Source organism: Oncorhynchus gorbuscha, linkage group LG11, assembly GCF_021184085.1.
Source record: "Oncorhynchus gorbuscha isolate QuinsamMale2020 ecotype Even-year linkage group LG11, OgorEven_v1.0, whole genome shotgun sequence".
Lineage (NCBI taxonomy): Eukaryota > Metazoa > Chordata > Actinopteri > Salmoniformes > Salmonidae > Oncorhynchus > Oncorhynchus gorbuscha.
This window is the reverse complement of record NC_060183.1, coordinates 36,850,659-36,866,320: the sequence shown is the minus strand read 5'-3', so window position 1 is coordinate 36,866,320 and position 15,662 is coordinate 36,850,659. Positions and strand designations below refer to the sequence as shown.

The window sequence follows — 15,662 nt, the reverse complement described above, 5'->3', positions numbered from 1 at the left end:
ATTGTCTTGTCATTTTGCTTTCCCTTCTGTTCGTTTTCCCCCTGCTGGTCTTTTTAGGTTCGTTCCCTTTTTTCTCTCTCCCTCCCTCTCTCTCTTCTCTCTATCGTTCCGTTCCTGCTCCCAGCTGTTCCTATTCCCCTAATCAATCATTTAGTCTTTCCACACCTGTTCCCTATCTTTTCCCCTGATTAGAGTCCCTATTTCTCCCCTTGTTTTCCGTTTCTGTCCTGTCGGATCCTTGTATATTGTTCACCGTGCTGTGTCCTTGTCTCGCCCTGTCGTGTCGTGTTTCCCTCAGATGCTGCATGGTGAGCAGGTGTCTGAGTCTGCTACGGTCAGTGCCTTCCCGAGGCAACCTACAGTTTATGGTCGAGTCTCCAGTCTGTCCTCGTCATTACGAGTGGAATTGTTTTTTATGCTTTGTTTACCGCTCCGATTTGTCTAGGATTATTGCATATTTCCTTTACTGGAATAAAGACTCTGTTTTCGCCAAGTCGCTTTTGGGTCCTCATTCATCTGCATAACAGTTCTGCACATGCTCTGAGAATGTGCCCTGGAATACTGTTGCGCCACACAGCCTTGTGGGTGTTGACTAGGACTGTGGTGGTAATTACATTTTGTCAGCCAATTATCATCTTACGGTAATTAACAAACACATTCAGCATCTCCAGGCCTGCATGCACATAAGCGCACTTGGAACATATACATATTTAACACTTTCTAATAAATCAATGTAATATATACCATCACAATAAATGCATTATTTTAGGCAGGTCTAAAGAAACATGATATAAAGAAAATGTGTTTCAGAAGAACAGGATATGAGTTGGCCTACTGTATGTTATTTTGCTATGCACATTGCCATAGGCTGTAGGCTTGTTCATTTAGCAGACATGATATGCTTATGTCCCGTGCCAAATCTATGATTGTATAGTAAGAAGAATATAATTGAGGTTGGCGAGATAAAATGTGAAGGATATTTTTCCCATTCCGACGCGGCTATGTTGAGCATAAAAGTGATCATTTGAAACCGGTCCTATAGGCTATCGGCTTTAGTTGTGAGTGATGCAAGTCTTAGAATGTCTTACAAATCAGACCGTATATGGGCTGCATAGTGCAACTATAGGCTATTGATGCGTTTGAGAAAGTAGCCCAAAAAAGTTGCGCTCTGTTCTTTGTCTCAGGCTGCACACGCTGTGATCATCAAGTGATCATATTTTCGCCCGCCGGACTATTCCAGGGCGGCATTTGATTTCTATAGGAGTGACATTAAAAATAATAATAATAACCCCCCCCCCCCCATGGGACCTCTTGTGTGCGCTAATTTTGTTATTGGGTGTCATAATGAAGACCATAAGCCGCGTGTGAGTTTCAAGTTTAGGGAAGCTTACAATTTCTCCTAACATTTCTACCTACTGCATCTGTGTGCCAGTTATGATTCGTGGAACAATTTCATTTCAATAATATCATTGTTTCTCAACATTATTGTCACGTGGTTAATCATAATCTGAATTAAAATGATATTAATCTAAAAGTTCAAATTCAACTAATGCAGGATCAATCGGTCTTTGCCGTATGGACACATTGATACGCGGCTAAAGGAATTAGGCGTAAGGGCGTGAAACTCAGAGAGCCTACAATGCAGCAGTGGGCCTATAACTTCCGTGGTCAACTAAGTAAAATACATCGGCCTAAAGCTGACAAATAAAAATAGGACATTTCCAGATTAAATTCTAGGTTCTTTCAATCACATTAATCGTTCTACTCCTCCCTTTCATTCTGACCTGTCTTGAGCTATCGCTCGTGAAGTGCAACGATGTATCAACTGAGCAGGTCGGCGTGCTCAGGCGCAGAGAAACCACAAACATGCTCATTGCTCACATGGAGCACTCCAAACAAAAGGCAATGAAAAAAAATTGACAAAACACCTAAAATGATGTTTATGAAATGATTAACCAAAACTTGTTTCTCACAAGTGTAGCAGGTGGTGAACTCTGCATTCAACGTTTCCTCTCTGGGAATGAGAACGGTAAATTACTGTAGCACATGCAATAACATAAATGAATGTCACCAAATGACGGGGATGAACAGGGAAATTTACTAGGCCTACGGGTGTCTTGGAAATTCAGTACTGAGAGAGACGTCATTTCTTCAAACAATCATCTCTTTATTTAATATCGATGAATTATTGCGATAATGATTTTTTTCAGTCATGCTGGGTAGGCTACTCCAGTTATTTCACTCCACACATCAACCACTGTTCCAGGAGCATGAAGCCTCACATTGCGGGACAGTTGATATTTCGCCCAAACGCTATATGCCACGGGCTCTCCAAGCCTGTTCCTGCAGCTACCCAGTGTGGTGGTAAATACGGTTACCACAAACAGTCCTAGTTTTGACCGGATTAATTACGTTGGCCTTGTCAGGTTGCTGGTTCATATCTGGCTCAAAGGAACAACGAGGCCTTTTCCGTTAGAAAAGCATGTCAGAGTACTGACCCAACCCTCTCTTTTCCTCCATCTTCTTTAAACTGTCTCTCTCTCGCTCTCTCCGCTCTCTCTCGCGCGCTCTCTCTCTCTCTCGCGCTCTCTCTCTCCCCTACTACACAGGAGCTGGAGTTCCGTTCCCTGTCCGAGGCTCTGTCCTTTGTGTCCTTGGTGGATGGCTACTACCGGCTCATAGCAGACTCCCACCACTACCTGTGTAAAGAGACGGCGCCCCCAAAGCTGCTGGAGGACATTCAGAGCTACTGTCACGGCCCGGTTTCGTAAGTCAAGTGTATGTGCGTACGCTCACGCTCACACTCGACCATGACTGAACCCATCTGTCCTCTCCATCTCTGTCCTCAGGATGGAGTTTGCGACCAGTAAACTGCGACGGTCTGGGAATCATAAGGGTCTGTACATCCTCCGCAGCAGCCCTAAGGACTACAACAAATACTTCCTGACCTTTGTAGTGGGGGTGAGTACAATGCATGATACTGTTGCTGTGTGACCTGATGGATTGAGTGGCCCCAGAGTCCCCTGACCCACTGCTCTAACTTTAAAACTAGAACTATTCATGTTTAGTCCAGAACAGACTTATAGTAGCCTTTCTCCTCATGTGAACATTTTATAACCTTACTGTCAAAAGTGTATGTCTGTCTCTGTGTGTATCTGTCTTTAACCTGTTACCCCTCTCTTCTCTGAAGCAGAGTGACAGCCTGGTGGAGTTTAAGCACTGCCAGATAGTGAAGACGGACCAGGGAGAGTACGTCCTCTCTGGGGCTAAGAAGAGCTTCAGCTCTCTAAGGGAGCTGCTCCACTGCTACCAGAAGGAGGCGCTGCGCTCTGACGGATACATCTTCAAGTTCACCAAGTGCTGCCCGCCAAAGGCTAAAGGTGAGAGGTCAGGGGATAAGGAGCAACAATGGGTCATAGCTGTGTTTTTGTGTTTATAATAATAATATAAACTCTCCTACTTGATTTCATTGACCAATGTTAGCAATTTGGGGAAACGTTTGGGCTCGCTCTCCAGCCACACTCGATCTATATTATCACAGGAGTTTAATAAACAAATAATGCACTATCCTTCAAAAGGAGACGTGACACACTGATCGAGATCTTTGATGAAAACCTGCTCCAGAGCACTCAGGACCTCGGACTAGGTTCACCTTCCATCAGGGCAACGACCCTAATACTGAATACTTTCCAAAGTGCGATTTATATGAACCGATTCTAATAAGATTTCATGTTGCTAAAATGCTGTAGGTTCCACTTTGAATGCAACTATGGTTAACGCACAGAAGTTATTTTCAAAGAGATGGCTAACAGCAAGCGCTGCAACACAAAACACAGTTCCGCTCACCAGATGATGATCATTTGGAACTTCTTGTTCAAAGTTAGGAAGAAGCTAACAAATTAGTAACAACATCGTCTTTGATACCTGCTGCAACCGCTGCAAACTAGCCAACAACAAAAGCTAGCTAGACTGTGGGAAAACTACTTGCTCACTGTTGCTCAGTGACCTGTTTCCTTACGTTTTTGTAAAAACGGTCCCACCCATTAAGTCAAAATGTGACTGGTGGCATTTAGTCTTGAATTGGACTTGCATTTTTCTGGTCTTGGCTCGGTCTCGGACCTCTTGTCCCCCTCCCGGTCTTGACTCACATACAATAACAAAATGTTATGTACCCCACTAGCTGCGTTCTACCCTATATTCACAGGTAACTTAAGGAGTTACGGGGGAGACGAAGATCTCTTTACATACCCCTAACTCTACATCTTCATCTCTGCCCCATCTTTCTGCAGACAAGTCTAACCTGTTGGTCTGCAGGGGTAACCAGGGTGCTGAGGTGCCGCTCTCCCCCTCCCTCCACAGACACATTAGCCAGATGGTGTTCCACAAGATACGCAAGGAGGACCTTGTCATCGTAAGATACCTCTCTCAAACACTATTTTTCTACCTATCTGTATTCCTCCTCACTCATTACTAAAAAATAATAGCTCTGGTCAATTAGGTTGAGAGCAGAGGCCACTGGGTTCTGTACAAACACACACACACACGTACAAAAAATACTTCTGAAGAGGCGATTATTGGGTAGGTTGGGGGTAGTAACAGACCTACCACTTAAGCACCAGGGAATTGATTGTGTTCCCTGTGTGTTACAGAAAGATAGTCTGGGTCAGGGAACGTTCACTAAGATCTTCCGTGGCGTGAGGAAGGAGCTTGGGGACTATGGAGAGATTCACCAGATGGACGTCATTGTCAAGATCCTGGACAAGGCCCATCGCAACTACTCTGAGGTTAGTTATGAAAATGACTCTCACATCAGTAAGAGATTCATCTTAACTTAGTCTTTGATTTGAAATCAATGCATGAAAAAGTGAAAACTCCATTTAAATCCAAGTTAGGATATGACCCTAAGAGAGCTGTCTGGTTCAGGAGCTAGTCTTGATTTGACTTGAATACAAGTCTGCATCTGTTTTTGAAAGCAGTGGTGTAAAGTACTGAAGTAAAAATACTTTAAAGTACTACTTACAGTTGAAGTCAGAAGTTTACATACACTTAGGTTGGAGTCATTTAAAACTAGTTTTTCAACAACTCCAAAAATGTATTGTTAACAAACAATAGTTTTGGCACGTCAGTTAGGACATCTACTTTGTGCATGACACACGTCATTTTTCCAACAATTATTTACAGACAGATTATTTCACTTACAATTCACTATCACAATTCCAGTGGGTCAGAAGTTTACATACACTAAGTTGACTATGCCTTTTAAACAGCTTGGAAAATTCCAGAAAATCATGTCATGGCTTTAGAAGCTTGTGATAGGCTAATTGACATAATTTGAGTCAATTGGAGGTGTACCTGTGGATGTATTTCAAGGCCTCATGGGAAAATCAAAAGAACAATTGTAGATGTCCACAAGTCTGGTTCATCCTTGGGAGCAATTTCCAAATGAAGGAAGGTTCCACATTCATCTGTACAAACAATTGTACACAAGTATAAACACCACGGGACCATGCAGCTGTCATACCGCTCAGGAAGGAGACTCATTCTGTCTCCTGGAGATGAACGTCCTTTGGTGTGAAAAGTGCAAATCAATCCCAGAACAACAGCAGAGGACCTTGTGAAGATGCTGGAGGAAACGGCTACAAAATTATCTATATCCACAGTAAAACAAGTCCTATATCGACATAACCTGAAAGGCCGCTCAGCAAGGAAGAAGCCACTGCTCCCAAACTGCCATAAAACAGCCAGACTACGGTTTGCAACTGCACATGAGGACAAAGATAGTACTTTTTGGAGAAATGTCCTCTGTTCTGATGAAACAAAAATATAACTGTTTGGCCATAATGACCATCGTTTGAAGGAAAAACGGGGAGGCTTGCAAGCCGAAGAACACCATCCCAACCATGAAGCATGGGGGTGGCAGCATCATGTTGTGGGGGTGCTTTACTGCAAGAGGGAATGCTGCACTTCACAAAATAGATGGCATCATGAGGTAGGAAAATTAGGTGGATATATTAAATCAACATCTCAAGACATCAGTCAGGAAGTTAAAGCTTGGTCTCATTTGAGGCTTCCAAATGGACAATTATCCCAAGCATACTTCAAAAGTTGTGGCAAAATGGCTTAACGACAACAGTCAAGGTGTCACAAAGCCCTGACCTCAATCCGATAGAGAATGTGTGAGCAGAACTGTGATGAAAGACATAAAAGCTGAAATAATTGATTCTCTCTACTATTATTCTGACATTTCACATTTTTAAAATAAAGTGGTGATCCTAAGACAGGCAATTTTTACTAGGATTAAATGTCAGGAATGGTGAAAAACTGAGTTTTAATGTATTTGGCTGAGGTGTATGTAAACTTCTGACTTCGACTGTAAAGTAGTTTTTCGGTGTCTGTACTTTACTATTCATATTTTTGCCTACTTTTACTTCATTACATTCCTAAAGAAAATAAAGGACTTTTTACTCAGTTAATTTCCCCTGACACGCAAAAGTACTCGTTACACTAGGACAGGAAAATTGTCCAATTTACACACTTATCAAGAGAACATCCCAGGTCATCCCTACTGCCTCTGATCTGGTGGACTCACTAACACACACATGCTTCATTTAGCAAATTATGTCTGAGTGTGGCCCTGGCTAAAGAAAAAAAGAAAATTGTGCAGACTGGTTTGCTTAATTTAAGTAATTTGAAATTATTTTACTTTTTCTTTTGTATATTTTAGCAATTCCATTGACTTTTGATATATTTCAAACCAAATACTTTAGACTTTTACTCAAGTAGTATTTTACTGGCCGACTTTTACTTGAGTCCTTTTCTATTAAGGTATCTTTACCTTTACTCAAGTATGACAATTGGGTACTTTTCCTACCACTGTTGAAAGGGACCGGAAAATGTTGTTTTGCAAATGGAATTTGTTCATTTACTATGTTTGCATTTTCAATTGTGTCTCTCACCAGTCGTTCTTTGAAGCCGCCAGTATGATGAGCCAGCTGTCCCATAAGCACATGCTCCTCAACTATGGCGTGTGTGTCTGCGGGGAGGAAAGTAAGTGACATCCCTCAATTCAGTTATTCTGTTCCTCCCGCCTTTTCCTCTGATAGCCTACCTCTCCCTCCCAACCATAGCTCCTGAACTCTCCCTACTTCCCTGCCCTCTCTACAACACTGTTGACCTTTGTCTGTCTCTGCAGTCAGTGTCGTCTGTCTGAGGATCAGTGAAGGTGTCTATTATGATGGGATACGGGTGTTTTTCTAATGGAGTCCTGCTGAGGCAGGTTGAACACAACAGGGTCATGTTCATTAGGGCACGTGACAGAACACAAAAATGTGTTTTTTTTATTGGACAAGTCCAGGTAGTCCCTCTCTTTTTTTGTCCGTTTTCTTCCATTTGGTGCCTAATGAACATGACCCTGGCCACATGGTCCGTGTTCTCTGTGGGTTAGCATTAGGGCCAGCATTGGTCACCACACTGTCTGCCTGGACTAAAAGGCTTACAGTAGCTGTGACCTGTGACTACTAAATGGACTGATGCCCTGGGTTAATCCTATGATGTAATGACTGGAGCAGGCAGCTAATACATCAAGTGCTGCCACAGCATATAAAGCAGGCCTTGCTCTATACACGGTGTGTACAAACCATTAAGAACACCTACCTTATGTTATTTGTTGGGTTTAGTGCTTGAAAGAAAGGCATTTCACTGTACTTTCACTGGGCATGTGACATTCATACTTAAAACCTAAGGATAGAAAGGATGGCTTTTTCCACATTCTGTGGCATAAGAAACCCTTCCACATATACAAGGTGTACAATAAGTGTCTGTATGGCACTATAAACTGAGTGTACAGTCGTGGCCAATGGTTTTGAGAATGACACAAATATTATTTTTCACAAAGTCTGCTGCCTCAGTTTGTATGATGGCAATTTGCATATACTCCACAATAATATATAATAATATATGCCATTTAGCAGACGCTTTTATCCAAAGCGACTTACAGTCATGTGTGCATACATTCTACGTATGGGTGGTCCCGGGGATCGAACCCACTACCCTGGCGTTACAAGCGCCATGCTCTACCAACTGAGCTACAGAAGGACCAACAATGTTATGAAGAGTGATCAGATGAATTGCAATTAATTGCAAAGTCCCTCTTTGCCATGCAAATGAATTGAATCCCACCCCAAAACATTTCCACTGCATTTAAGCCCTGCCACAAAAGGACCAGCTGACATCATGTCAGTGACCCTCTCGTTAAAACACAGGTGTGAGTGTTAACAAGGACAAGAACTTCAAGGAGAGCGGTTCAATTGTTGTGAAGAAGGCTTCAGGGCGCCCAACAAAGTCCAGAAAGCACCAGGACCATCTCCTAAAGTTGATTCAGCTTTGTGATCGGGGCACCACCAGTACAGAGCTTGCTCAGGAATGGCAGCAGGCAGGTGTGAGCGCATCTGCAAGCACAGCGAGGCGAAGACTTTTGGAGGATGGCCTGGTATCAAGAAGGGCAGCAAAGAAGCCACTTCTCTCCAGGAGAAACATCAGGGACAGACTGATATTCTGCAAAAGGTACAGGGATTGGACTGCTGAGGACTGGGGTAAAGTCATTTTCTCTGATGAATCCCATTTCCGATTGTTTGGGGCATCCGGAAAAAAGCTTGTCCGGCGAAAACGAGGTGAGCGCTACAATCAGTCCTGTGTCATGCCACCAGTAAAGCATCCTGAGACCATTCATGTGTGGGGTTGCTTCTCAGCCAAGGGAGTGGGCTCACTCACAACTTTGCCTAAGAACACAGCCATCAATAAAGAATGGTACCAACACATCCTCCGAGAGCAACTTCTCCCAACCATCCAGGAACAGTTTGGTGACGAACAATGTCTTTTCCAGCATGATGGAGTATCTTGTCATAAAGCAAAAATGATTACTAAGTGGGTTGGGGAACAAAACAGGAAACTCCCCAGACCTTAATCCCACTGAGAACTTGTGGTCAATCCTCAAGAGGCGGGTGGACAAACAAAAACCCACAAATTCTGACAAACTCCAAGCATTGATTATGCAAGAATGGGCTGCCGTAAGTCAGGATGTGTCCCAGAAGTTAATTGACTGCATACCAGGGTGGATTGCAGAGGTCTTGAAAAAGAAGGGTCAACACTGCAAATATTGTCTCTTTGCATCAACTTCATGTAATTGTCAATTAAAGCCTTTGACACTTATGAAATGCTTGTAATTATACTTCAGTATTCCATAGTAACATCTGACAAAAATATCTAAAGACATTGAGGCAGCAAACTTTGTGAAAATTAATATTTGTCATTCTCAAAACTTTTGGCCAAGACTGTACAAAACATTAAGAACACGCTCTTTCCATGACATCGACCGACCAGGTGAAATCGATATCCTTATTGATGTCACTTGTTAACTCCACTTCAATCAGTATAGATGAAGGGGAGGAGACAGGCTAAAGAAGGCGTTTTATGCCTTGCGACATTTTGAGACGTGGATTGTGTATGTGTGCGATTCAGAGGGTGAATGGGCCTTTGAATGGTGTATGGTAGTAGGTACCAGGCGCACCGGTTTGAGTCCAGAAGTTTAACGCTGCTAGGTTTTTCACGATCAACAGTTTCCCATGTGTGTTAATGGTCCAACATCCAAAGGACATCCAACCAACTTGACACAACTTTTGGAAAGCATTGGAGTCAACATGGGCCAGCATCCCTGTGGGTAGATAGAGATGGAGATTGGATGCTTTTACCCAACAGTCCTTATTAACCATTAGAAGCTTGGAAATGGCTTGCCCTCGTCGCGGCAATATGGAGTTCTATGGCAGTTTGAAATCCCCTTTTTGTACAATTTGGCACATATCACTGTAATGTGCTGCGGTAGTACAGCTGTGATTGTTGAATTATAATCCGTTGCTTTTCAGACATGATGGTGCAGGAGTATGTGAAGCTTGGCTCCCTGGATACATACCTGAAGAAGAATAAGAGCTCTGTAAACATCACATGGAAGCTAGAGGTTGCCAAGCAGCTAGCCTGGGCTATGCATTACCTGGTAACACCAATCCAATCAGTTATACAGTAACACATTTAAGAAGTTTCATTGCCACATACACCACATAGGTGGAAACAATGACCTAGTAAGACCCTTATCATCATCTCCTAGAAGAACCTCCAGGTTTCACACACACACACAAAATGTATGCAATCACTGTAAATCGATTCGGCTCAAAGTGTCCGCTATGTGACCTGGGTGGTCTAGCAGTCAGTGCCGCTGCCTACAACACCCATACCAGAGTTGACATGGGTTTGAATCTGACCCACAGTCCACTGTGAAGCTTGATGATTAGTTGACTATTTCAATCAGCTGTGTGTGGGGCACCGTAATGGTATTACTTTTATTTGCAGTCTGTCATATTCTGTGTGTAACAGGAGGATAAGAACCTGATCCATGGAAATGTGTGTGCCAAGAACGTCCTGTTGATCCGAGAGGAGGACAAGAAGACTGGGAACCCTCCCTTCATCAAACTGAGTGACCCTGGAATCAGCATCACTGTCCTGCCCAAAGATGGTGGGCACCAGCTCTTGTATCAGTTATTACTAAGAAATGATACTTTTACTGAACTTATGCATGTTCTTTACAGTGCAATTTTACAGGGCATTTAGAACCAAACAAGTCTTCCTCAGACGGTGTTGATGCAAGGTATTCACCACGTATAAAATATTACAAAGGAAACAAATACTGTGTCGTTAGAGGACACTCCTCTCTTCGCCACCCCTCCGCTCTCCTCCACCAAGAGGAGATACTAGGAAATAAAACAAAAAAGGGGTAACCATGCAGAAAGCATGCAAAGGTAGAAACTCCAGGCATTTCTCAAAGCGCTTTTCTTTTAAGTAATGTCGGCTATTTCTGTGGCTATTGCAGTGGCAATTATAAAAAAACGAAACAAAAATATCCCTGAACTTATGCAGTTCTTCTCGCTCAGGTTTTATTTTCAACCCTCACCTGAAGAACGGTAGGGTAAAGCTGACTACTGTATAGTCCGTTGTCACAGGGAAACTCATCCTCCTCCTTCTTCTTTATAACCTCTAGTCTTGGTGGAGCGTATCCCCTGGGTGCCTCCAGAGTGTATAGAGGTGCCTAGACACCTGACTCTGGCCACGGATAAGTGGGCCTTCGGCACAACCCTGTGGGAGATCTGTAGTGGAGGAGACAAACCACTCGGCACACTGGACTGCTCCAAGGTAAAGACTGGGGGAGGTGTTGTTGTTGGGCAATTCATATTAATCACAGCAATAATAAATAGTTCATTTAGTTTGAAAGCCATGTCTGAGCCAGAAGGGCAGGAGCCTATCTCCTGTTTCTGTAGCGTTGTTTGTATAGCACACTGTAAATTACACCCAAATATCAAGGTAGTTCACAAGCAGGAAGTCAAATAAAAGGCAGGAAATTAAAAGCTTTTGAGCTGTGTAGGGTTTCGTTCCTCTGTTGTGTTATGTTTTGAGGGCCATAGTTTGTGGTCTTCTAAAAATGTGTATAATGAATCAAATCTATTATTGAAACCAACATGTTTTGGCACTCATGTCTTCAATGTATTTTCCTTGCTAGAAATACCTGTTCTAAACAATACACAAAACCTACTTTTGATCTGAAATCACAGATAAACCAAGTGAAAAGAGGTTTATTTTTGCCTCCACATAAAACTGTTGTGTGCAAGGAGAAGGGACATCGTGGATACTTATATAATGCCAACATTGTGTACTCGCTCTGATCTTTATTATCTCCCTCTGTAGAAATGCCTGTTCTATGAGGACCGCCACCAGCTGCCTGCTCCGAAGTGGACAGAGCTGGCCAATCTCATCAACAGCTGTATGGACTATGAGCCCTCCAACAGACCTTCCTTCAGAGCTGTCATCAGAGACCTCAACAGCCTCTTCACTCCTGGTCAGTAGCCCTCATCTTTCTACTGATCTGCCGACAGACAAAGATGTCATTCTAGTCATTTTACTAAAACCTGATGATGTTCCAATGGCTCAGCGTGTTGAACCATGGTGCTGGCAACATTAGGGTTGTGGTTTCGATTCTCGAGTGGACTACTTATACTGAATATAGGCGATGGGTCATTTTGGGTAGCATATTATTATTGTTGTTTAGTTGATTTACGGAAGGTCTCGTGGATTGATTGTATTCCATCCTGTCTCTGAGCAGCTGCTGAAAAATGAGCTCCTGTATTTATTGAGATTTAAATGTTTTTTTAGAGTGAAGTACATCGAAAAAATCAAGAGAAAACTGCAAGACTCAATAGAAGACAAAACAAGGAACAAACTAAACAAGACAGGCTTTTGAAAAATTAACTATTTTTTTCATAAAATTGTACAGTTATCTTAGCTAGGTGAATTGCTAGCAGAATTGTTTACTTGTTGCTAAGCAGTTGCTAGGGACTCTCCTGGAAGAAGCTAGCTAGCTTACAAAGAATAACAACAAAAAATATCTAGTTAACAGAAGAAAGGAAGACAAAATAAGGACAAAAGAAGGACAGAAGAAAAAGGAAAAGAAAGAGGACAACAAAGTGAAACAGTCAGCACTTCTATTGCAACTTCGTATTTCGTCGTCCTAACGTAGTCTACACTGCTATCTGCCCAGCAGCTAGCCAGCTAGCAAACGTCCACCGTCTACCGAATAGCAGCACTGTAGAAACTATTACACTCAACTGAACGACTTGATTAGTGTAGTGTTAGCTAGCTACATAGTTGTCTTTGCTGTCTTCGTATCCAAGATAATTGTGTAGTTTAGAGCGTGTAGTCTTAGAGTGATTATCTTAACTTACCGAGGTTAGCTAGCCAGCTATTTGTCGTCCTTAACGTAGGAGACACTGCTAGCTAGCCAACAGCTAGCCAACGTCTACTGAATAGAACTTCCGCACTCAACAACCCGGTCTCATTCCGATTCGCTCCACAGGTAGTATCACATTTTTCATTTCATTTCATTACAGCACAACGGTTTGATTTGTTTGATCGTAGCTAGCTACATAGCTAGCTACATAGCCGTCTGTGTATCAAAGATAATTGTGTAGTCTAGAGCGATTTTCTAGGTTAGCTAGCCAGCTATTGTCGTTCTTTTAACGCAACGTAACGTAATCAACACTGCTAGCTAGCCAGCTAGCCCCCGAATAGCAGCACTGTAGAAACTACTACACTCAACGGAACGACTTGATTAGTGTAGTGTCAACAACGCAGCCACTGTCAGCTAGCCTACAAAGTCAACAATGCAGCCACTGCCAGCTAGCCTGCTTCAGCAGTACTGTATCATTTTTAATAATTTTAGTCAATAAGATTCTTGCTACATAAGCTTAACTTTCTGAACATTCGAGACGTGTAGTCCACTTGTCATTCCAATCTCCTTGCATTAGCGTAGCCTCTTCTGTAGCCTGTCAACTATGTGTCTGTCTATCCCTGTTCTCTCCTCTCTGCACAGACCATACAAACGCTCCACACCGCGTGGCCGCTGCCACCCTAATCTGGTGGTCCCAGCGCGCACGACCCACGTGGAGTTCCAGGTCTCCGGTAGCCTCTGGAACTGCCGATCTGCAGCCAACAAGGCAGAGTTCATCTCAGCCTATGCCTCCCTCCAATCCCTCGACTTCTTGGCACTGACAGAAACATGGATCACCACAGATAACACTGCTACTCCTACTGCTCTCTCTTCGTCCGCCCACGTGTTCTCGCACACCCCGAGAGCTTCTGGTCAGCGGGGTGGTGGCATAGGGATCCTTATCTCTCCCATGTGGTCATTCTCTCTTTCTCCCCTTACCCATCTGTCTATCGCCTCCTTTGAATTTCATGCTGTCACAGTTACCAGCCCTTTCAAGCTTAACATCCTTATCATTTATCGCCCTCCAGGTCCCCTCGGAGAGTTCATCAATGAGCTTGATGCCTTGATAAGCTCCTTTCCTGAGGACGGCTCACCTCTCACAGTTCTGGGCGACTTTAACCTCCCCACGTCTACCTTTGACTCATTCCTCTCTGCCTCCTTCTTTCCACTCCTCTCCTCTTTTGACCTCACCCTCTCACCTTCCCCCCTACTCACAAGGCAGGCAATACGCTCGACCTCATCTTTACTAGATGCTGTTCTTCCACTAACCTCATTGCAACTCCCCTCCAAGTCTCCGACCACTACCTTGTATCCTTTTCCCTCTCGCTCTCATCCAACACTTCCCACACTGCCCCTACTCGGATGGTATCGCGCCGTCCCAACCTTCGCTCTCTCTCCCCCGCTACTCTCTCCTCTTCCATCCGATCATCTCTTCCCTCTGCTCAAACCTTCTCCAACCTATCTCCTGATTCTGCCTCCTCAACCCTCCTCTCCTCCCTTTCTGCATCCTTTGACTCTCTATGTCCCCTATCTTCCAGGCCGGCTCGGTCCTCCCCTCCCGCTCCGTGGCTTGACGACTCAATGCGAGCTCACAGAACAGGGCTCCGGAAGGCCGAGCGGAAATGGAGGAAAACTCGCCTCCCTGCGGACCTGGCATCCTTTCACTCCCTCCTCTCTACATTTTCCTCCTCTGTCTCTGCTGCTAAAGCCACTTTCTACCACTCTAAATTCCAAGCATCTGCCTCTAACCCTAGGAAGCTCTTTGCCACATTCTCCTCCCTCCTGAATCCTCCTCCCCCTCCCCCCTCCTCCCTCTCTGCAGATGACTTCGTCAACCATTTTGAAAAGAAGATCGACGACATCCGATCCTCGTTTGCTAAGTCAAACAACACCGCTGGTTCTGCTCACACTGCCCTACCCTGTGCTCTGACCTTTTTCCTCTTTCTCCAGATGAAATCTCGCGTCTTGTGACGGCCGGCCGCCCAACAACCTGCCCGCTCGACCCTATCCCCTCCTCTCTTCTCCAGACCATTTCCGGAGACCTTCTCCCTTACCTCACCTCGCTCATCAACTTATCCCTGACCGCTGGCTACGTCCCTTCCGTCTTCAAGAGAGCGAGAGTTGCACCCCTTCTGAAAAAACCTACACTCGATCCCTCCGATGTCAACAACTACAGACCAGTATCCCTTCTTTCTTTTCTCTCCAAAACTCTTGAACGTGCCGTCCTTGGTCAGCTCTCCCGCTATCTCTCTCAGAATGACCTTCTTGATCCAAATCAGTCAGGTTTCAAGACTAGTCATTCAACTGAGACTGCTCTTCTCTGTATCACGGAGGCGCTCCGCACCGCTAAAGCTAACTCTCTCTCCTCTGCTCTCATCCTTCTAGACCTATCGGCTGCCTTCGATACTGTGAACCATCAGATCCTCCTCTCCACCCTCTCCGAGTTGGGCATCTCCGGCGCGGCCCACGCTTGGATTGCGTCCTACCTGACAGGTCGCTCCTACCAGGTGGCGTGGCGAGAATCTGTCTCCTCACCACGCGCTCTCACCACTGGTGTCCCCCAGGGCTCTGTTCTAGGCCCTCTCCTATTCTCGCTATACACCAAGTCACTTGGCTCTGTCATAACCTCACATGGTCTCTCCTATCATTGCTATGCAGACGACACACAATTCATCTTCTCCTTTCCCCCTTCTGATGACCAGGTGGCGAATCGCATCTCTGCATGTCTGGCAGACATATCAGTGTGGATGACGGATCACCACCTCAAGCTGAACTTCGGCAAGACGGAGCTGCTCTTCCT

General features: G+C 44.3%; 1 protein-coding gene across 4 annotated transcripts in view; it reads left to right on the top strand.

Annotated features, from left to right (window-relative positions):
- LOC124048570 (tyrosine-protein kinase JAK2-like) overlaps positions 1-15,662 on the top strand; it is a 77,056-nt gene that overhangs the window by 54,842 nt on the left and 6,552 nt on the right. For 3 of the 4 annotated variants that reach the window (XM_046369492.1, XM_046369496.1, XM_046369494.1), the window contains 10 exons: positions 2,610-2,767; positions 2,850-2,961; positions 3,191-3,380; positions 4,290-4,411; positions 4,650-4,784; positions 6,960-7,047; positions 9,918-10,045; positions 10,423-10,561; positions 11,084-11,235; positions 11,785-11,935. In XM_046369492.1, coding sequence (XP_046225448.1) covers positions 2,610-2,767; positions 2,850-2,961; positions 3,191-3,380; positions 4,290-4,411; positions 4,650-4,784; positions 6,960-7,047; positions 9,918-10,045; positions 10,423-10,561; positions 11,084-11,235; positions 11,785-11,935 — 1,375 coding nt within the window. The remainder of the gene's footprint in view (positions 1-2,609; positions 2,768-2,849; positions 2,962-3,190; positions 3,381-4,289; positions 4,412-4,649; positions 4,785-6,959; positions 7,048-9,917; positions 10,046-10,422; positions 10,562-11,083; positions 11,236-11,784; positions 11,936-15,662) is intronic. The other variant, XM_046369493.1, reaches the window with a different exon arrangement.